Here is a 21,331-nt window from a genome sequence, read left to right on the forward strand (position 1 = left end):
TAAGCACCCGATAATTGTTAAATAAACTAAGTCACCAATTGTTTGTACTTATTGTTTTTCAATAGCCCCGGTTCGAGGCAAGATTTGTTAAAGAAGTTGGTACAGTCGAGGAAAAAAGATATTGAACATCGCCGTTCGACAACGCTAAATTCTCTCTATGTGAGATAATGGTAAAGTGTCAAGAAAACAGTAAGACCTCTTCAAAGCTCGTGCCTTAGTTACCCCCTGCCAAATACCGCGCCACGAAACCCTACCCCTGCCCTTTATATGATCGGCTTTTATACCAAGAGCATCCCACTTGAATTAAGAGCTTTGTGTTTGCAGCTGCAGCGACACGTTGAAAGTTTATCGAAAATGTGGCATAGTGAGTTTACAACAAATTGGCCCGGTATGGTTCAGCAACAGATGCTTCCATCCAGTTACCTTGAAGACGACGACGACTCACACGTGAAAAGGCCAATGAATTCGTTCATGATCTGGGCAAAAATTATGAGAAGGAAGTTTGCTGAGGAGAACCCTAAACTACACAATGCAGAGATCAGCAAGTTGCTGGGCAAGGCGTGGAATGAGCTGACCACGAAGGAAAAGCGGCCGTTTGTCGAGAAAGCAGAAAGGCTTCGAATTCGTCACATGAAAGAGCATCCTAATTACAGGTACACGCCAAAGAGGCGATCGCAAGACAGACGGCCTGGTCAGCGAACAAACTCCACTTACATGAACTCGAGCTTCATCAGCAACATTTCAAACGTTGTAATGAACAGTCAGATATTTGGACTGCCTCCTACTCCAGAACTTAGTCCTAAAGACAGACATTGTGCTTCCACTCCATACATGGACCATGCAGGACAATACTATCCGACGGGATATGAAGATTGGAACTACAATACGTACAGGGAATCGTTCGGCAATCATCGTGATTACAATGGTTATCCTCCGACAAGATTAGAAAGAGACCAAGGCAGACCTCAATTTAACGGTCCTTCAACCTCTGACTATCCTAATCCACGATTTAAAGGAGCCATATGCTTCACACAAGATAGAGACACTTTTAGTTATAATGATGAGACTAGGCCTGGCACAAGCTCAGAACAGATGTTTCACCCAGAAAACGCAAGGAAAGACGTAACATTTCCACCTTGCGCATATCAGTCCGGAAAGATAAAATCACCAGAGAATTATTATTTTAATGAACCTCGTTCATCGATTGTCAAAACTGTGGTACATTCCGCAGGAAACGTTGGATCTACGTTGGCCACAGGCGAACAGCAACAATCTCAAAAAATCGTCAGAAGAACACGCTTAAGTTCTTGTAGATTTGCACAGCCTCAAACTGTAGAAAATGACGACGAAGAAGAAGGTGAAGATTATTCTGGACGGATGAGAGAAAACTCGGGGACAATTCTAGAAAATTTCACCGAACTTTTAAGCGATGATTTAGACAGAGAGGAATTTAGTATGTATCTCGCCGAGGCGTACTGACTGAAGTAAATTCTTCCATTGTAAACACTTTTAAGGATCAGTGTTCCCCATCGAAATCATCGCATAATGGTAAAACTGTGAGAGACGAAGTACAGTTTTTATCCATGAAAGGCCGGCATTAAATTGCTATTTGTTAAATATATCAGAAGGTGGCACGAGTGGTTAACGAGTTTAGAATGATATTACATTATACTAATCGAGAGTGCTTTTGCTGTAAACAAACTGCTGTATCCTGTGTTTTTGGGAACTGTTTTCTTTCACCTACAGAGTGTCTCGAGGACTTGTGAACAGCGCATTTGCAGGCCGTTGATAGAGGCCTGCTATTATCCGTATATAGCGTTTGTGACGAAAACCTTTCGTTGTTCCACGGCGCTGAAGCTGCAATGATAAGGCGTTGAAAAAAGTCGAAGGTTATCTCCTACGATTGATAGCTTACTTACTTTATTATGTTAATACTATGCTAGAAACATTAGGAATTTAAGTGCAATTTTGGTTAAATCCGTAGCAAATGTCGCCTTTTAAATTTCCAAAATAGCTTCAGCGTTGTAGCAATTAAACATGATAGCTTGGTCCAGACGCCGACGTGTTCATAAATCAAGTTCTCAGTGGTTCTTTTGCATCATACCGGCAAATTTAAACTGGGTTTCACTTTGCACGGGATCATTTTCAAAAATTCATAATTGTCATACAATCGGGACCTTGTTGCGAGAAACAGAATAAGAAATGTTTTATGTCACTGATAAATGTTTGATGCTTTTTTTTCAAACTATTCTCGTTCTTTACGTTCTTGAGGTTTCTGATGTCCCCTGCTGTGGCAAACTATCATAGCGACAGTTGTCGACAAAACCGCCTACTATGTGTGCTGCAGTTTGTAGATAACTTTACGAGGCGGTGAAATTTCTCAAATTATTATAGAAGCTGTTGACTGATTACGGCTTAAACATCTCAGTCGTTCCTGCGTTAAATACATAAACATCTTCTTTGAAGCAGGCTTTTTTTTGGCATGGAAGCTGTTCAGAGACGTATCAGAATTTTTAGGCAAACTCACTGGGCATTAATAATTATAATAATTTATTGACTTATACTCCGCAGTTATCAATATAAACTTTTCAATTGCGCATTACAATATTAAAAATTCAACTATATCTAGATATTAAATGAGCATTGCACCAAAGGATTAAGTCTGACCTACTATTGCAGAGGAATTTAACCAAAACGATTCCCAAATTAATCGACAAAACCATTACCGTGAATTTCTGGTTCATTTTAGCCTATGTAAAAAGTTGGTGACTAAGAATGATCTGATGAGAGCCCAACATAGGTTTTCAGTTAGAACTTCCAACAGATTTTTAAGAGAAACGAGTCATTTCATGGTCCCACGGCTTAACTTTTTCTGACTCGAGGAACCAAAAAACAGTGAAAGAAAATTGTACATGTACCTTTTAAAGTTTTTCATGTCAGCCTGCTAAAAATACTGAAAATTTATTCAGTATTAATTTATCGGCACAGTATGCCGAGTGCAAGGTGATTCACAAAAAAAAAACAATAATCAATGGAAAAAAATGAACATAATTTATCGGTACACTGAAACCGATTCTATATTTTGTCCCTGTCCCGTTCGTCAAACAAGGAGTCGGTTTGTTTTCCTTACGTCGAAGCAGCAGTTGAACTCAGGTTTTTTTCCCCCAACTCTTAAATTCATTTGAAAGCCTTATTCGTTGTCCTGAATCTAGATCTCTTCATAAAAAAGAACATTTTATCAAACCTAACCCATCATGTTCATAGCATTCTTTTTACTGTTTTTAAACTGTTTAGTGAAGTTGATATAGGTTGTACAGTTTTTTCTATCACCCCGCTTAATATACTTTGTTCTCCTAATAGAGGGGTTATTTACAGTAATTATGTTGAATCGAATGAGGGAATTTAAACCGCTGTCTTCTTAATGAGGGTTTCCGCTGAGTATAGCACCACTTAAGGCATTTTACACTTTAGCATTTCATAATTTTGATAGGAGCCTATCAAGTCCATTCAAGAACTTAGCTGAAATTAAAAGTAGCAATGCACTGACCCATGAGCAGCGTAACCCCTCCGGCAAAATTCTTCGTTTTTTACCACAGGAAATATTTGTCTGGATTAAGAAATTTTCAGTCTACGACGACAGACGATCTGTTTTAGCAGAGATATTTGTTGGGCATGGAAGGTAACATTATAATAGTGTCCTTTATTCGTTTTACATAACTCTCCAATTATCACCTTGGGTTAAGTATGACAGATTTTCAGCTTGAGTCGAGGAAGAACCTTTTCTTCTCTGTGATATTTTTTAGCACTTTCCGCTCCAGTTCATAAAGTTTTTTTTTCTACCTTTTTCCTTCAAATAGTTTCAGAGTATTTTGATGTTACCTTTTGGCTGCCTGTAGGCCGTTTTGGAGCTATCAAATTGTTGCATGCAGAACTGTTTGAGTTTGATAGACGGCATAAAGCCTCATGCTGGCTAGAAATACATCTTTATAATTTTTCCAATGTCACTAAGGGAAACACGATACAGCAAAGGGAATTTGGGCCAGCCATTCTGGAGATTTTTGGTGCCAAACCCAGCTGAAAGGCCCTGAGAATTATGAGTGGATGTAAGAGAAGCTGTTGGAACTCATAACTAGCTAGGAAGGTTAGGTGATGATGATTAAAGGTGCTGCTTTAAAAATCACTGCCACTTTGTTTTGAGCAAAACCGCTGTTTGGGGCTGTATCATGGATACGAGAAAGAGTTTTTCTGCAGCGGGATTTTCTTTCCTTCCAGCCAATGCTGGTAAATCCATTGGATTGATTCCAGTCTATCTCATCTCTTTTACACAGATTGATCCAATTCTCTCAATAATCTACACTTCCGGTGAACAGTTACCGCTCTTATCCTCGATCAAGCAAACCACTGATTCTTTCTACGAATCCCATACATTTCTCTTTGGATCAGTTTTGAGAATTGAGTAGTTCATTACCACAATTTCGTGCACTGTCTGACTATGCAAAGTCTTAACAATAAACTCAGCTATTGAAACAACTCCCTCAGCTAGGCGCGCCCATTTTGGGCTCAAATGCTCCAAGCAAGGAATTTGAGTGAGAGTGTTTTTTTGTGCTGCTCAAAGTCGTCGCTTCAGCTGAAACTAACATTGGTTTCCGTGAGCGAGACTTGCATGCTTTTGGTTGCAAAGTTACCAATGGGCTCAAATCAACTCTCTTCAGCAAAGTGCAAGACACCTTTTCTTTTGCCTCCAAATACATATAGGTAATTATCGATTTAACCCTAATAATCTTATCGCTATAGTGTTCGATAATTCATATGGAACAATTCATAGTTCAAGGCATGTATTTGATTCATCTATTTGGGCTTAAATTGTACCCATGAAACATAATCCTTACGAGGAAAGGTACTTCTAAAGAACGATAAATTTATAAATATCTTGAAAAGACTATTTGACGACACTTTATATCCTTTAAGTTTGTTTGTTTATAGTAATCTCAACCGTGGACCTCCTGCTGAGCTCTATCCAATTAAAAGTGGGACCGTTTTGGAATCGCAATTTTTGAGTCTCAGTTGCGAAATATTCAGCGATAACTGCAGAAGCAGTGCTCGTTTTGAGAAAAGCTTGCGACTTTCCTTCAAGGAGAGCATCGACAAGCGTCTAAAATAGCCAATAATCATGCCGGAAAAGTGAAGGAAAAAGCTCAGGAGCAACAGAGTACGCCGCAGGATACCCTTCGAACTATAAAGGCGCACTTACACATATCTCTCTCGCATGTTTCTTAAACACCAACAGATTCCCTTAACCGTCATTCAAAGTATTGACATATAACCATTTTAGACTGTTGTTAATGAAAAACAGATTTACAACCATGGTGAGTAAAGAGTACTTCTACATTCCGTTAAACTGTAAATTCTTTGGTTTCTCAAAAACATGTCATGACCATAAACTGAGGGGACCCTTGCTTTCCAATTTGTCAAGAGTTTTTTGCCGTGGTTCAAATTATTATTTTCTTGGTAACCATTATTAATGCTTTGCCATCCACAAGGCACTTTGTCAAAGCCGTAAATATGGTATACGATTAGTATAAATGATCTTCTTGGTAGTCCCGCCTATTCGTTAAGACACAATATGTTAACTTGGACGGCGAACAGATGAGTTTAAGTCGGTATGCCAGACCTTTCGAAAAAAACACCAGCTTTGTTATCGCATATCGACCTTGCAATGGCCTGGCTCATCATCTCCGTAGCTTAGTGACGGAGCATCGAAGCGGGATATCCGAAGGTTTGGGTTCCGATTCCCGGCAAGGAACTCCGAATAATTCTTAGTCCCACATTCGTGACACGAAATATGACATATGTTCTTTGTATGCTGTTCTTAGTTTCTCGGCTGAGTCACGGGCCTCAAGTTTGAAGATTCAATACGTCCATTTTGAAGTGACTGGTGATCCTTGTCATCTGATTGGCTCTCACTGCAGCGATTTATTCACGAATCGCACAAGTTTTTGCTCTAAATCGCATCTCTTTTCCAACCAATAAGGAGCTTAACTAAAATACAACAACTAAAAGTAACCAGTCAAATTTCAGGAAAATGAAAAACAACTTTTGCAACTTTCTTCAAACCAGCACACTTATAGATCAACAAAACATTTGTACACACCGGCTAAAAAAATCCTGTATCTGAGCGACTAAATTTGGCGATTTCAAAATTAATGTTGTGAAATTTGGTCTGAAACCATACTCGTGATTTCAAATCAAACTCGTACTTCACACTCATTTACTTTTGAAATCAATCTAATGATTTCAGACCAAATTGCACTCCACTTAGTTCACTTACCATTATAAACCGTCATTTCTCTTTTACGTACCTACCTAACTTAGTGTAAAACGTCATTGCGTTATTCCATATAAGGAGGGGTATGAGCAGAGTAGCCGTAAGGTTTTTCCCGAGGGGGACTTAGGAACTCTCCACCGTTTAAAGGCCAAACCCAAAACGTATGGAAACTTCATATCTTAAATGTAATGGCATTCATTCAAAATTCACCTGATTGCGGTAACTTGGTCATAGAAATAGCAAATTTAAACAGTTGTTGGATCAATATCAGTATCTGGGCAACTGCCCACCTACCCCTCCCCTAACCCAACATTAACCCTAACTTGTTATCAATCGATTGTTGTTGAGTTAGGGGAGGGGTAGGTGGGAAGTTGCCCAGATACTGATATTGATCCCAGTTGTTGAAAAAATCCAAACAAAACGTTGACGCCCTTCATCATCGATGACAGTCAAGCATTGCACATCATCATGTTTGCCCTTTACATAAAGCAGGGACGAGCTCTAGCTTATATAAACAAGCACCTGACGTTTAGCTAAGTCCGTTTCTCACTGGCGCATGTTTCATTCCCGCAAAAGTCGTTTGCGTAGTATAAGTGGTATTCTTGTCGTTGCAAGAACTTGTGGCAATAAAAGAACCTCACAGGTATGATATAAGGGACAAGGGGGAGGGGGACTGGGAGGTTCCTGACCCTCTTGAACCTTCCCCTGTACACCTTCCTCTGCACAGCGACAGCGGGATATTTTAAAGAACCTTACGGAGATTTTTTAAGCGACAGCGATCAACTTAGGTAATTTTAATGAGTCTTTGTGTTCGCGTCTGTACTAATAACAAGGTTAGACAAGACACTAATGGATTCTATTAAATGGTGGTCATTTGAACGGTACAAAAGCGTGATTTAGCCGGTGTTGTCCGACATCTGAACCATCTTTGGTCAGGGCGATAGAAAAATGAGCGGGTTACTTTCTTTTGGTTAAGGTCGGCGGTAGTTTTGCAGCCATACCATAATGGCCATACTTATTGTATACCACCCACAGTCAATATTTTTGCACGCAAATAAGATGATAGTCACACTATATTTTCATTCAAATAAATAGACTTCTATCAATTATAACAATCTATTAGATCTAATTTTTAAAGGGCTGAAAGTAAATTAGAATTTTAAATGGTGAGAAATTGTTTAGCTGATCACATCGTGTACGTATATATTATAGAGCTAGTAAAGAGATTAAGAACCACTCGTTATTTATCACGTAAGAGGAGGGAAAGGGTTTTTTCCCTGGGGGGGGGGGGGGGGCAAATAACATGGTTTTCAGGGGGAGCGGAGGGGGTATAAGTCGTCGCCAGCAGAGTATAAATAGGGGTGTTGGGGTTTTTATTTGCTATATCCTCCGATAATTAGATTTATAAGATTCCAAGATTTTAACTCGTCAAAAAGAAACTATCCGTTCTCGAGGAAAACAACTTCTCTCGAAGGCTTTAACTCAATTCTGGTATATGAAAGCTATGCGTGTGTAAATAAACACGCCCTTTGATAAGATAAGCAGTATTCGGTTTTATGCTCGGTTCTAATTAAAAAGTAATATAATGTTCGCAGTGTTGAGTTCTGAAGGTTCGCAAGGTTCAGTTCTGAGATTCGTGTTCCGTTTCTTCATAGGGGGAATATAGAAAATTGAATGCTAATTAACTGCCAAAGAAGGGTGATCATTAAAATATCACAGAGTTTCATGTGATGATATTGGTAACAAATCATGATCGGTCCCTTAATAAGGTTATCATTGTCAATTTAAGAGAAAAACTGAGTAGTTCTATACATAGGTTATGCACCTATAATTTTCAAGCTGTTCCACAAGGTTTCCATTGGCTGCATCATCGATATCGTCTCTAGTATACGAAGTGTTCTTGTACCTTACTGATGACGTAAACTCCTCTGTCAGCGTTTCATTTCTGCTACTCCGATTGCTCGATAGTGTTGGTGTAAGAGGCGTTGAATGTATGTCACTTTGAGGTGCACTTGACCTACCACAAACGATAGCAGCTACTGCCTTTCGAAAGTTGGGCATCCTCCAAGCATAAAGAAACTGATTCATCGAGCAGTTGACTAATGTCAGAAGGAACTGTAAATCCCGAAGCCAGTGGATAAGTATACAGTCACAATCATTGCAAAGGTTTATCATGTATATCATGACACACGATGGTATTAAACACAAAATGAAACACATTAAAATCAAGCTAAATGACCGCGTAAGTTGTTTTTCCATGGCCATGGCTTTTGACACGATGCGGTCTTGACAAAATGAACGCCAACGAGACACCTGAACTCTTAGCTTGTAATGAATCTGACAGTAAGAAAATGTGACAATCACAAATGTGGTGATAACTGCGGTATTTGCGAATATAAACGCAAACAAGTAAAACCCAGTAGCGAAATAAACGAGAGGTATCGTCAGAGATAAAAACCATATTAACGCACAGATAAGAACCACTGAACGAGTGGAAAATTTCCTTCTGATAGTCACGATTGTTAAATGTCTGTCAAGAGTTAGAGCAGTCAGACTAAGAAGTGAAGCTGTACAAGAGATGAAAAACGTTAAGTGAACAATCCATATCGTTCCTGAGACACCGTGGCCAAGGGCTTCCCGAATATGCCAAACGACGAATGCTGGTTCGGTGAAAATCCCGACAATGACGTCACTAAATGCCAGTTGGAGGACAAAATAGTTGAATGAGTTAGATAATTCCTGATAAGGATCTTTCAAAATGGCAATGCAGATCAGAATGTTTCCTGGAACTGTAATACAACAAAGCAGTAAGGAGAGACATGCAGTCGTCACTGATGTAGCAAATGGTGCGTGCACGTCGTCACATAAATTCATCATGAAAACCATCATGAAATGTCTCTTGTTCTTCTACCTTCAATAAAAATACAGCATTAGTTTGACATTTTATATGAAAATAGGGTATCATAAATAAATCATATTGTTGACCATATTATTCTCAAGCACTTGATCCCAACGACAAATTAATAAAAAAAAACAGTGGTTGAATGAAGGTCATCATTCTTAATTTTCTGAAACCTCTTGGGCTTGCATCTTTCGTTTTCCCAATGAAGGTCTTTCATGAATCATACATACATAAGAAGGTGAATAGTACGAAATTTGAAAGAAACTGCTCTCTTGAGTATTATCACATGACCTAACTCACAGCACATTGGAAAAACAAAATATGCAAGCTTATTCAAGAGACCTATTCAGGAGTATCTATATTGTGAGGTTCAAGAGGTCAAAGCCAGCAAATAGGTTCAAGTAATTACATTTGTTGATTTTATGATTTCTAAATACTAAACAATATTGATCACCAACGAATCTATTTTCAAAGACCCAAGGAGAACCAGTACAGGGTTTGCTAAGAAAGTATTCCTTCGCGTGGGAAAAAGGTTGGCTGTATACTGTCTTCCATTTTTTTTCCTTTTAATGTAAACACTGGCTCAAAGAAGGCACTAATTTGGTTTTATCAACTGAATTGATAAAGTGAATTGGCTACTGCAGGCGGGTTATAGAGCAGATATTTCGAGCATTAGTCCTTCGTCAGAGCGAATCAGACTCGCCGTGATGGAGGGCTAATCTCTGGAAAGGTAAGCCTTAGATCCTCTCTAAGGTAGCCAACTCACCCTATAAACTCAGTTGATATAAAACCAAGTTATCTTGTAGAAACCCTAAAAGACGCAGCACCACAGTTTTTTTAGAAACTTACCCCCTTTAATCATATTTTAATCATTTTCCCATCATTTGGCAAGTGTCGCACAGATAGTTCATAGATAAGCGACCAACCGATAAGTTTTGTCAGTGTTCTAATCTGTTTAAGCATACTAAATATTTGTTTGTGTTCCCGACACATAGGCAAATTCATGGCATATATTTTTCAACTGAACTGAAACTTTGGTAGAGAATAGACCAAACAGAAATAACTGACTGGCGAGCCTTAAAGAATTTCATACCATATGTCGCCTTTGTTGGATAACAATAATTAAAATTGCAAAACAAAAATTTTTGGGAACGCAAGTAGGTAAGGAATAGAGTCACGTACGCTTATAAACATAGTAACCGTCACAGCTCCCCCATTGTGTTCATCAGTAATCTAATTGGAAATCGTGTTGTAAACAAGCCTTCTAGATCAAAATTACAAGTTCTAACAAAGAAAAGGCAGCTACTGGGCAATCTTAGCTCTTACCTTTACGTATAGTTCAAACCGGCTTTTTCTACTGAATTTATGCAACAGTGCAACTGAAAATCTTTGAAGATGGACTTGCTTCATGTGAATGTGAAGTTGTCCACATCTGGTCCTATTCCAGTGGGATATGAAGTGTTTGTTTTCTGAGACAATAAGATGATATTTTGACTTGTTAGTTAAAACAAAACATCGTCTAAAGGGGATCAAGATAAGATCATGCGTGAAATGATAATGACGACGCTGAGTTCAGTAATATAAACACTTCTAAGTGATCGACCAGTCATGCATACCGTGAAATAATAATAATAGAAAATCCGTTCTTCATCAGTGATAACCAAATTGAAATCATTTTCCAGTATTATCACATCTATGGGATAGGTTCACAAATTGTTCTTCTCCGTGATACTTTCATTTCCTTTTTCTGAAGATTGGATTTTCATTTTACGTCTACAAACTCTGTGGCTCAAAAAGACAAAACATAGCATCAACAACAAAACAAGACTGTATTCGTTATTGATGCTTCCACACTTGGACGTTTCCTGACTTTCTTTCCTTGCAAATGCTATCAGACAACGCCCAATTATTTTTCAACAACTTTTAATCGTACTTCTGACAAAGAAAGTAAACATGCCAGCATTAGAGCCTGTTAGAAACGCTTCTAAGTTAACTTTCATCTGTCGAAAACAAGTTCATTGATTGCGGTGTTTTCTATACATTTTTAGTTTCTTTTTTATTTATTTATTCTCCATACTACAATAGAAATTAACAAGGAAACTTGATAAGCTAAGCTAAATATAGCAATGTGTATGGCGAGAAAACCTGAATGAAAACACGAGCCTTACATAAGGTTAGGATTCCTCCTAAAAGACGCAGAGGTGTGAAGCCAGATTCGTATCAAGGAGAGAACCCACGAAAAAACAAAGGAGTAAGTTGATAATTGTGTGATTAATAAGCGATTCCTCACTCCTCGAAGTTAAAAAAGAATTGGATTTTTAGTCAGAGTCATCTTTAACTATCGAAAAGTTCATGAGACTCTGCTGTAAGAGCTTTTTCCTGTTTTTAAATTTTGACTGAATTTGCTATGAGGATCACAGAACATATAAACGTATCTTTTTCGCAGTTGTGTAAATTTAGACACTTATAACTACAACAACACTAAGGACACTTAAGTGTTCCTGTAGTCGGTCGGACTTGTTGCGTCATAGAAAAATGTGTCTAATAATGATTGGGAAATCTAAAAATTTCATTATCGAAGAGTCATGAATGATGAGTTGACAAATGTTGAAAACACTTTTCATAAGGCTAATTATCCTCAGCAAATTTATCTATCACAATTCATTTTTTGTTGAGGAGGTTGTACCAACTCAACATTAACTTCAGTCTGCGGAGATGTAAAGTGATTTAAAGAACTTTCGCTTAAAATCTACTGGAAATCTTTGGCTTAGGCTTTTTTCTTCTTTGCTTTGTTTTTCTCTAAAGTAGACCGTTCGAAAAAAAATTGACCTTTCTCGGACCTTTCCTCAGGGTTGCCCTTAGGATCAACAATGCTGAAAATCACGCGCCAAAGAATGATTAATAGTCACTTTTCCAAAAACAAAAATCAAGTGAATGTAAGCATTTTCGAATCGCATGTTGCGTTAAAGCCGTGATAAGAAACTTCTGTAAAGAAATGAAGCGCGACGCAAACGCCAAGCGCATTGCACACCAACGCCGCTAGACAATGTTTACCTCACAGGCGCTTCTACGTTTGTTCTCTCGCTGGAATAAACAGCGGTTTGACTGAGTTATGTAACAAACAATTACTTGCCCAGTCAAATTTGTATTCCCTTCCCTCAGTTGTCCGTCTGCAGCGCTTTTAGACACCATATATAGCAACTCTAGTTTGTTTAGTTTTCTGTCTGTCTGGCAGGTACCTGACAGAGATCTCAGATGGAATCTTTTGTCAAGCCGAGCCTCTTGGAAGTTTAGAAATTACCCAGATTTTTCCGTGACACCTAATATCCTAAAGAGGGATGATCAAATTCTAAACCACTTAGGAAAACACTTTGAGACGGCGGCTATGAATCTCAAACCGATGAAATGACAAGAAAAAGTAACTGTTCAAAGCCACTTAGCCGATACAGCCTTGTAGAGGTAATTCCTAATGGGAGAATAACCAGAGTAACCCTGTACTAGCTCCAATGGTGAGTAAAATTTACGATGATTTTTATTACGTAAGTCGTTTCAGCTTTGAGTAGTCGGTCTGTGTGCATGCATATCCTTGCAAGTAAGGCAATTTGCAGGAATTTTGCCAAAAGATAGCATCGTTCGGCTTGATCTCACGTTGAGAAATCTTTCGTCCGCGAATTAGATGCCATCTTGATAAATTTACGAAAAACTAACTCTCGACAACCCAGGCGCATATCATCATCCCTGCCTTCCAGAAGTCCTCCGTCACGCCAACGTTTGTTAGAAGTGATGTATGCGTGACAGTTTAAGGATTTATAGCCAGTGTAGTTTGTTATTACTACACTTTTAAGTTCAGAAAGACGAATAGAAGACGAATTAGTTGTAGCTTTATAAAGAGATGTTCTTGCTTTCGGAATTTAGAGCTACGGAAAAAAAAAACCTTTGAAAAATAATTAGTACAGAATTCCTTTAAATCAACGCTTCTTAGAAGTGTAAACCTATCTGGTAAGATTTAAAAAATTGACAGTGAATGTCTATCGTCGCTCACTATGAAAATGTCATAAGACAACGATAGAAGAGGTAAATCTGCAAAAAAAAAGTCAACTCAAGGCACAAGTTTCCTCCCTCACTGTTCTCCTTACAACATTTTTCTGTTCTAACCTTAACGACAGTGGGCAGATAAGTTAAATTACCAGGTGCGTTGCTCGAAATATGTAATCATGTTATCAAAAGGGCTGGATCATACCTTCTAGACCAAAAAGGTTTCCAAGACACAGCAAACAATACTTATAAACAACTGGAGCGTTTTGGTTTGCTGTAAGTTGGCGGCCCAAACTGATTTTTTCGGGGGGTACTTCCGAGTTCTTTAAGCCTCGGATTTCGCTTGTCCTATCCCCTCGCATGCACTTCTCAAAGTTTATTTGTTATTCTGCAACTTTTTCCTATCCAATCACATCCTATTTTTTCATGGTCATTGAAAATTGTTTCAACAGTTAAACAACTTTATGTTACTTAACCCTAAACTTAGGGGAGGAATACCTATTACAAGATTTTGCTTACAACAGGGCAAGTTATCAGCAAGACAACAGGATTGTTGATTCTTCAAGATTCTCAAAAGGAAGTGAGCGCAATCGAATAGTGTGGACGAGACCAAAAGTGTCACGTGCCTAACGTGTCGGTCTTGTGATACCTGTTTGCCCAATGACATAATAAAACGATTTCGCAAAAAAATCGAGATTGAGTAATCAAATGCTTTTATTATGAACCAACTAGTCGTTCAAAACTTGATAACAAGACAGGTTCATGTTTTAATTTCAATTTGTTTACCATCTCACACCGTTGGCTACTTTCTTTACCCGCAATACATAACGGAATAGCAAGTAGTGTAACCAATGAGATTGCAACATTTGCGATGGAGCGCTAGAGAATTTATACCACTGAAAGATGAAGGTAACTTCACTTTTGTTACAGGTTGAATCGGAATGATGCCTTTTATCAAGAATTTATGCGAGGATACTCGGCCACCTTACTCCTTGTCGATGTTCACGGCCTCTGTATCACTGGTGCTATGTTTAATCACGGTGCCGGGAAATGTGTTGGTTTGCTTAGCAATCTTCAAGGATCCTTACAAAGAACTGAGGACGTCGTTTAACTTTTTTGTATTTCAATTGGCCATTAGTGACCTTGTAGTGGGAGTTTTGACCGAACCAATGTTTATTTGCTTCCACATCAGAGAGGCCATGAAGTATCCGGTCATGGAGAATATTTGGGTTATTCACCTGACGTTTTTTATATCATACGCTGCGTCGCTGTTAAGCCTGGCAGCGCTAACTCTGGACAGATATCTCACAGTGATGTCACACCACAGAAGGCTGTTATCCACCACTCAAATCACCCTGATATCTGTGCTGATATGGGTGATATCTTTTTCGCTGCCATGTTTGTATTTCGTCACCGGATTTTACCTGTTTGCGTTCATGTTTACAAACGCTTCTCTCATCATAATAATCAGCATATTAACGTTTTCATATATCCGTATCCATCAGAGACTGAAAGATCAGATCTCTCGCTGGCATTGGTTCAAACAAACACAGATCAAACTGACCGCGATGTCGTTAGAGAAAAAACTGACGAGAGCCTTTTACATCATTCTCGGTATATTCCTCATGTGTCTACTGCCATCATTTGTAATGATTTACATCATCATCTTCTGTGATGAATGTGACTGCACGCTCGTTCATTGGATGAGAGACTTGCAATTCATTTTCCTGCTGCTGAACTGTTCGTTAAATCAGTTCTTATACGCCTGGAGAGCACGGAACTTCCGCAAAGCCATCTCTGCCGTGTTTTGCAAAACAGTTTCATACCAGGTGAACGCTGAGCTTGCCGGCAACAACAATGGCATAATTGCCGCTGATTCTAATTCAGCTGATGTAATAGAACTGATTCCTCTGGACCCCACGAAACTTTCCCTGATGCCTATAGAAGAAATGGGTCAGACAAACCAATTCTCCTTTCAGTCTTCAGAAAAAAGAAATTAAAGACAAAGCGAAGTAGGCAAGGCTTTCTTAGAAGGTAACTGATTGCAAGTTTATGATGGAGTGCTGAAGAAATAGAGTACATCTTCCTTCGTTGGTATAGCAACCTTTTAGGCCTATCCAGAATATTTTCTCTGGCGCGCGACTGGTTTAAACGCAGAAAAAGAGACAATTCTTTTTTTCTTTTCATCGAGTCGCTCTAAGAAGTGACGGTGAACTGTTCGTAATAGTTTCGCACCGCGCGCCGGGAAAAAAAATCGAAGGATAATAAGAACCCGCAACTTCTATTTGGCTTCAAAATATGCTCGTATTTTTGTCCCTGGACATTGTCTTTCCTTGAAGCTTTTCCTTGAAAAAACGGTCCGCCTCTCAGAGAAGGCAATGTCTGCGGGCTGATACCTGAGCATGCTTTTACGCCAAATGAAGCTATCGCGTAGTAACTGTCTCATCATTGCTAGTTCAACCATTCGACCCATCATAGTGATCAAATATTGACCTTCATAACAAGATGTCTGGTGACGAAAATAAACATTGCACACAATTCCATAGTTCCATCTGCACCTTTGTGTCTCTGTAAACATGGCTGTTTCATGAGTTTTGCATCACAATGAAATTAACGTTTGGGTTCATGAGCTTGTAGTAAAATGTTATGTGATAAAATCTCATTTCAGCTGACATTTTTACCGCTCAAGAGATTGGGGCGAGGAAACACTTGTCAGCTTAGGCTCCTTACAACTAATCAAGATAATGTTGATTGTTGAAGCTCGTTTTATTTTAAAATTCCTCAGCATATTTTCGTAAGGCTTTTCTAGGGGTTTTCTGCTTGTGTATGGATCATTTTTCATGATTGCTGACAAACCTTCGGGCTTCGGGGAATATTTCGTGCTGATTTGTGCGCTGCAACTGTAATATTTAGTTTATACTTTACCCTATTGTGCGCTGCAACTGTAATATTTAGTTTATACTTTACCCTATTTTTCGTTTGTGATTCCCCCTTTGAAATAATATTAAAGGAGTGCTACCCGGCGAAATCGGATGAGTATGAATCTAGCGCATCCAACAAATTATTCTTTTCAGCAAGATAGGGAAAAGTCAAAATTTGAAAAAGAAACCGAAATTGTTTGCGGAAATTGAGGAGAATTTTCGAAGAATTTTCAATCGCTTGGTTATCGAGTTCGCAGTTGTGGAAATAAGATTTAACGAATCACGGTTGCAAAACAAAACTATAATCTCCCTGCATGAGATAAATTTTGATGAAAGCTTAAAATCTGTTTCTAGGACTTGGCTTAGCCTTTCTATTTAATCTTTTTCTCACTTATAGCGGAATTTCATTTGCAAGGCAAAATGAAACTAACACCCTCTTTTATAGTGTAAACGAGGTTCATTCTATTGGCACAAGGAATGAATAATAAAAATATATAACAGGCAATTTTGGTAGCTCGAAACGTGTGCTTTTAAGATGTTTATCCGTATTAACTATCAAATATAAATGAGTGAAACTACATAAGTGAATCGCCGTAATTTCTCGGGTTACCCACAAATAGCTCGACAATATTTACCTTAAACGCAATGAAGCTGATTTGTTACATCGATTTCCCGATATCACAATTCATCACGTACTTATAAAATTTTTCAGGCTTATAACAGCCCACTTATTTCACAACGGGCAACACCACACTTTTTGATGTACTAAAACTTTGTGGCGATCGATCTAAAACATTATCATTCGCCAATTTCAGTTCAGGCTGATTTGTTAATTAATTCAAATTCAACCGGAAAATGTCAGTTTACTTATTAACAGAATACATAAAAGAAATATTGCCGAGGCGATTTAAAACATCTGCCCCAAGGTATCCTACAGCGCCAAGTGGAATTTTGTCACAATTCAGTCACGTATAAATCGAACATGAAAGGATGACAGGAAAGAAAAAAACTACTCAAGTGAAGCTCAAATACCATAAGAAAATTTGGTTTTAAGGTATGGGTTTATTTCATCACAAAATTAAGTTGGTAAATGTCAACAATGACAGAGGGTTTCTAAATTACTTTCCAACAGAGAGATGTCAATGCTTTCAATAAATATCTTTTCATCTAGTTTCACCTTTTAATTTCTTTTCTTTTTTTTGAGAAATCACAATTGCCACTGTCGTGAACCAACCAATAAAAGGAACTTCATTTGCAGTAACAGATTGAATGGGTAAGAAGATTTAATAAAGAAACTCATTCCTACATTTCCAACGAGTGTCAAGTTCCATACTCACAGGTGAGAGAAGACGCTCTCGAATGGATTTTGATGATACATTTCTTGTTATTTTGCGATGAACTTTGGTACTAATCTCTGCGATGATGAATGGGCCCCGTTTGCAACGTCAGTCACTACAGCTTGCGTGTCGGCCATATTATGTGTAATCACGGCTCCAGGTAACTTGCTCATCTGTTGGGCGATCATCAAGGATCCGAACAACGAGCTGAAATCTTCGTTCAATTATCTGATTCTGAACTTGGCCATTGCGGATTCTTTTATTGGAGTTGTGACAGAGCCTGTATTTGTTTGGTATCACACCTCTGAAGCAATGAAATACGAAGTTCTTGGCCTTCGTTGGTTGGTTTATATGTCATATTTTATGACTTCTACCGCCTCAGTGTTAAGCATAGCTGCGTTAGCAACAGATCGTTACCTCGCCTTGACTTCTACTACCATTAGAAAACTGTCCTCTTCGAGCGCTATTACAGTTTCCATCGCAATATGGATTTTCTCATGCGGTTTACCTTTTCTTTATTTCGGGACTGGGTTTTATACGCTGGCGTTCGTTTTTGCCAATACCACAATAATTCTAACTCTGATTCTTTTAGTTTTTTATTTTGCACGTATTGTAAAGAGTCTAAACGCTCACGAGAAAAAAATGCGATCGGTTCTTGGAATGGAGGCGCGCCGTCAAGGGCTCCACAGAGAAAAGAAAGCAACAAGAAGTTTCCTTTTTATTTTGGTTGGTTTTTTTGTATGCAGCTTTCCGTCGTGTGTCATGATATACGTCATTAATTTATGCAGCACGTGCAGCTGTGACGTTATACACTGGTTTAGAGACCTACAGTACTTGTCAGTTCTTATCAACTCTTCGTGTAACCAGTTTTTGTATGCGTGGAGGATGAAAAGTTTCCGCCGAGCTTTTAGAAGAATTCATCCCCTCTTCGTTTGTTGGGAAGAACAAGAGAGAAGATCGACCGTGTCACAACTACCTTCCAATGCCACCTGGTCGCAATCGCACGAACAAATGAAAAAGTGAGCGTTGCTGAAAGCTACTTTTGTGCTAACCAGCCGGTTTCGTTGACTCGTAACCATTATTCTATATACAACTTATGTAACTTTCATAAAATTTCTTAATGCTTATGGGAGATCAAAAAAGGGCTCACCTTCACTCCCACGCCCCTCCCCCCACTCCCCCCCTTTCAAGAAAATCGTCCCAAATTCTGATTTAGTCGTGATGGCTCGTCAGGCTACCGGATTTTTGGAGCTCGCGCCATTTTTTAGTCATATGATACAAACCAGATACGTTCTCTGAATCCCCAAGAGAGTATTTCTGTGCTAAGAGTTCTAGTTTAACTGAGCCATTTTTGGATTGAGTTTAGTACTCGCAAAAGAGACAATGAAACATTTAAACTGTAAATGAAAAACATATACTAAAAGTTTGACTGGTGAACTACTTCCACTAGTATAGGTGCGATCAGTAAAGTTTTTTAGTCGTTAGTCCTTTGTAGTTTCTGCTACGTCTGACTGTTGGTTGGCCTGTCTTCTAAACCTGATCCTCCTGTTTTGGAACCAAACTTTGACGTGAGTCTCGGTCAGCTGAAGCGCAGTAGCAAGATTACGGCGTTCTTCTCCTGCCACGTACTGCTGCCTAGAGAAAGTGTTCTCCAATCGCTCCAGCTGCGCAGGCGTGAAAATCGTTCGGGATCTCTTGTTGGGTTTTCGCTTATCTTTCTTGTCATCACCTCGTTTGATGGTTGATTCTACAAGACAGCAACTGTTTGGTCAAGTTTCAATCACAATAACTGCGGCTTCGCTTGATTATTTTCGTTTTCTGCCCATTGAAACTTAAGCTACTTTTTCTGCAATGAAGTTATTTAGACCTTTATCGCAGTGCTTCCGTTGTCGAGAGTAAATGTCTAGGCAAATAAAACTAAGTTTGCTTTTTTTCTTCAGTTACCCGTGAGACATAATGATACGACTGAAGAATTCGGTTAAAGTAAATATGGAAAATTTCCAAGAAGTTTGGGTAAAATAGAAATTGAAAAAACAACAAACTTTTCTACCCCAAAAACACACCACCCTTAATTTCCTTCAATAACTAGGTAGGCAGGAGGCAGAATGGCAAAAGGTGTAAATAGGTATAAAAAGAGTGTAGATAGAAACTGAAGAATCTGGTCACACCTACCCATGTCTGATTGCCAATTGACAGCGCATGCTCCGTTATGACAGCAATGATAGTGAGGAAATTGAGCCGAATAATCAAAGGGGCCAGAATCCCCCGCGAGCAGCAACTGGCGATAAGAAATGGAAGAAGGAAGTGACTGCATTGATGGAGAGGTGGGCGAAGAAGACAAAATGGCGCGGATGGAAAACGAGCTGGAGAACTGGCAACTTCTTTCCTGATCGTTGAAGTGTAAGTAATCGGCAGCGGGGGCTTGTGTTGAAGAAGGATTCGAAATAGCCGAAGTTGAATTCAATGCCGCTGGAAAAGAGGAGAGCATCTTTGCCGTACTTTTTAATGTTTTGAGGACGGGATACAAAATGAAAATGAATTACTTTCCACTGCATTGGCCTTTAATTGCTTTCTAGACGACATTTGTTGCCTCTCATAGGAAAATTATATGTACTATCACGCCATGGTTTCAGCGGAACAAGTATTAACTTTTAAAAGCAAGGAAGGATTTCGTAAATAACGTGACTTTCCCATACGCTTTATTTCACGTAATATAAAATTGCTTCATGGAGGATCTATTGTTAAGTGTACGAACAGCTGTAAACATCCCAGGACTTTTGTAACCGATTAGTTGTTCAAATGGTGAATATTATTGCCTATCCTGCCAGGTAGGTAATTAGAACGGAATATGGATAATAATAGCCTAAAATTACCGATAATAGACGCTCTCTTAAACGCCCTTAGTTAGTGGGGCTCTTTTGGTCTCAATAAGCTTTATATTATGAAACCGACTCTGTCACTAAGGTTTTGCTACCGCGAAAAAAATAGTGTTGAAGAACGAGTTTATAAATTGTGAGTATTCGAACCTACGTGCTTGTTTATCAGTTATTTCGTATTTTGGTGTCTCTTCATATGAAATTACGCGAGTTGCACGAAAGCAATTGATTGAATAACAATTTGCATTCTGTCGAAACTTAAGCTTCTTTTGTCTTTACGACGACGGCAGGGGGCTTATACAGGTCACATTCAAGTGCTTTCTCTGCCTGTCATTTAGATTTATAGTGTTGAAGTTACCAAAGATGCATAATTTTTTTTGTTTGTTTTCGTTGTTTTATTTTTGTCTTTTTAGTAGTGAACTGACTTAAACCAAAGTTATCTCTTCTATCATAATTTTTCATTTGATCGCGCAAACTATGAGTATTATGATGCCAGATGCGGTGATTCCTATTATATCTCAACCCCCTCGTGAGGTTTTTGAAATAAATTTTGAATTGATTACTCGGCTACTTTAGTGACCGCAGGCGTCAATTCGAAAATAACTTACTTGTGCTTTTTTACATAAGTGGGCCGTTATTGGAGGTGTCCTATCGATCGATCAAAAGAAAGGTGTTTCTTGCCCAAACATGAAATATTAAGACTTGTTAAAGGAGATATCGACGAAATGGAAAGTTCATAAATCGTTATTGGTTTGTATTGATATCGTGATATGTAACAGCAATCCGGTCGTTGTTGGTTTTTCCCTTTTTCATAACTTTTTTGTTTCTTCAGTTAAAGTATCTCATTTCATCTCATTAAAATGCTACCTTTTTTTCAGTAGATAGTTAATTTTTATGACATTGTCTTATCTTGAGATATCTTTTGCTAGCTTTTC

The 21,331-nt window shown here is 38.6% G+C and overlaps 5 protein-coding genes across 7 annotated transcripts; 3 read left to right on the plus strand and 2 right to left on the minus strand.

Moving 5' to 3' along the window:
- The first annotated feature begins 267 nt into the window (after window positions 1-267).
- Window positions 268-2,527, plus strand: LOC131796833 (transcription factor Sox-17-beta.1-like). Its single transcript, XM_059114437.2, has one exon. The coding sequence runs from the start codon at window positions 268-270 to the stop codon at window positions 1,477-1,479; it is 1,212 nt and encodes a 403-aa protein (XP_058970420.2). The 3' UTR covers window positions 1,480-2,527.
- Window positions 2,528-7,404: 4,877 nt separating this feature from the next.
- LOC131796798 (adenosine receptor A3-like) lies at window positions 7,405-12,472 on the minus strand. Of its 2 annotated transcripts, none has more exons than XM_059114403.2 (3): window positions 12,282-12,472; window positions 10,554-10,696; window positions 7,405-9,236 (listed from the first exon to the last, which is right to left on the minus strand). In XM_059114403.2, the coding sequence occupies exon 3, from the start codon at window positions 9,212-9,214 to the stop codon at window positions 8,132-8,134; it is 1,083 nt and encodes a 360-aa protein (XP_058970386.2). In that variant the 5' UTR covers window positions 9,215-9,236; window positions 10,554-10,696; window positions 12,282-12,472; the 3' UTR covers window positions 7,405-8,131. The 2 variants fall into 2 exon arrangements, with proteins under 2 accessions (XP_058970386.2, XP_066018101.1); XM_066162004.1 differs by lacking the exon at window positions 12,282-12,472 and adding an exon at window positions 10,844-12,271.
- Window positions 12,473-12,598: 126 nt separating this feature from the next.
- Window positions 12,599-17,511, plus strand: LOC131796820 (melanocortin receptor 5-like). Of its 2 annotated transcripts, XM_059114425.2 has the most exons (3): window positions 12,599-12,736; window positions 14,193-15,296; window positions 17,388-17,511. In XM_059114425.2, exon 2 carries the CDS (start codon window positions 14,204-14,206, stop codon window positions 15,260-15,262), a length of 1,059 nt encoding a protein of 352 aa, XP_058970408.2. In that variant the 5' UTR covers window positions 12,599-12,736; window positions 14,193-14,203; the 3' UTR covers window positions 15,263-15,296; window positions 17,388-17,511. The 2 variants fall into 2 exon arrangements, with proteins under 2 accessions (XP_058970408.2, XP_058970407.2); XM_059114424.2 differs by lacking the exon at window positions 17,388-17,511 and having other exon boundaries at window positions 14,193-16,951.
- Window positions 17,512-17,573: 62 nt separating this feature from the next.
- LOC131796822 (adenosine receptor A2a-like) lies at window positions 17,574-18,716 on the plus strand. The gene has a single exon (XM_059114426.2). The coding sequence runs from the start codon at window positions 17,578-17,580 to the stop codon at window positions 18,541-18,543; it is 966 nt and encodes a 321-aa protein (XP_058970409.2). The 5' UTR covers window positions 17,574-17,577; the 3' UTR covers window positions 18,544-18,716.
- A 9-nt stretch (window positions 18,717-18,725) lies between these two features.
- LOC131796849 (brain-specific homeobox protein homolog) lies at window positions 18,726-20,033 on the minus strand. The gene is made up of 2 exons (XM_059114456.2): window positions 19,693-20,033; window positions 18,726-19,267 (listed from the first exon to the last, which is right to left on the minus strand). Exons 1-2 carry the CDS (start codon window positions 20,006-20,008, stop codon window positions 19,002-19,004), a joined length of 582 nt encoding a protein of 193 aa, XP_058970439.2. The 5' UTR covers window positions 20,009-20,033; the 3' UTR covers window positions 18,726-19,001.
- Between the last annotated feature and the right edge of the window lie 1,298 nt (window positions 20,034-21,331).

The sequence above is a fragment of the Pocillopora verrucosa genome, chromosome 1 (genome assembly GCF_036669915.1).
Source record: "Pocillopora verrucosa isolate sample1 chromosome 1, ASM3666991v2, whole genome shotgun sequence".
In the NCBI taxonomy this organism is placed as follows: Eukaryota; Metazoa; Cnidaria; class Anthozoa; order Scleractinia; family Pocilloporidae; genus Pocillopora; species Pocillopora verrucosa.

Coding starts and splice junctions, on each gene's coding strand:
- LOC131796833 (XM_059114437.2), top strand. CDS start 268: ATGATCGGCTTTTATACCAAGAGCATCCCACTTGAATTAAGAGCTTTG.
- LOC131796798 (XM_059114403.2), bottom strand. CDS start 9,214: ATGATGGTTTTCATGATGAATTTATGTGACGACGTGCACGCACCATTT.
- LOC131796820 (XM_059114425.2), top strand. CDS start 14,204: ATGATGCCTTTTATCAAGAATTTATGCGAGGATACTCGGCCACCTTAC.
- LOC131796822 (XM_059114426.2), top strand. CDS start 17,578: ATGAACTTTGGTACTAATCTCTGCGATGATGAATGGGCCCCGTTTGCA.
- LOC131796849 (XM_059114456.2), bottom strand. CDS start 20,008: ATGCTCTCCTCTTTTCCAGCGGCATTGAATTCAACTTCGGCTATTTCG. Junction 19,268..19,692: donor CAATTGGCAATCAGACATGG/GTAGGTGTGACC, acceptor GCTGTCTTGTAG/AATCAACCATCAAACGAGGT.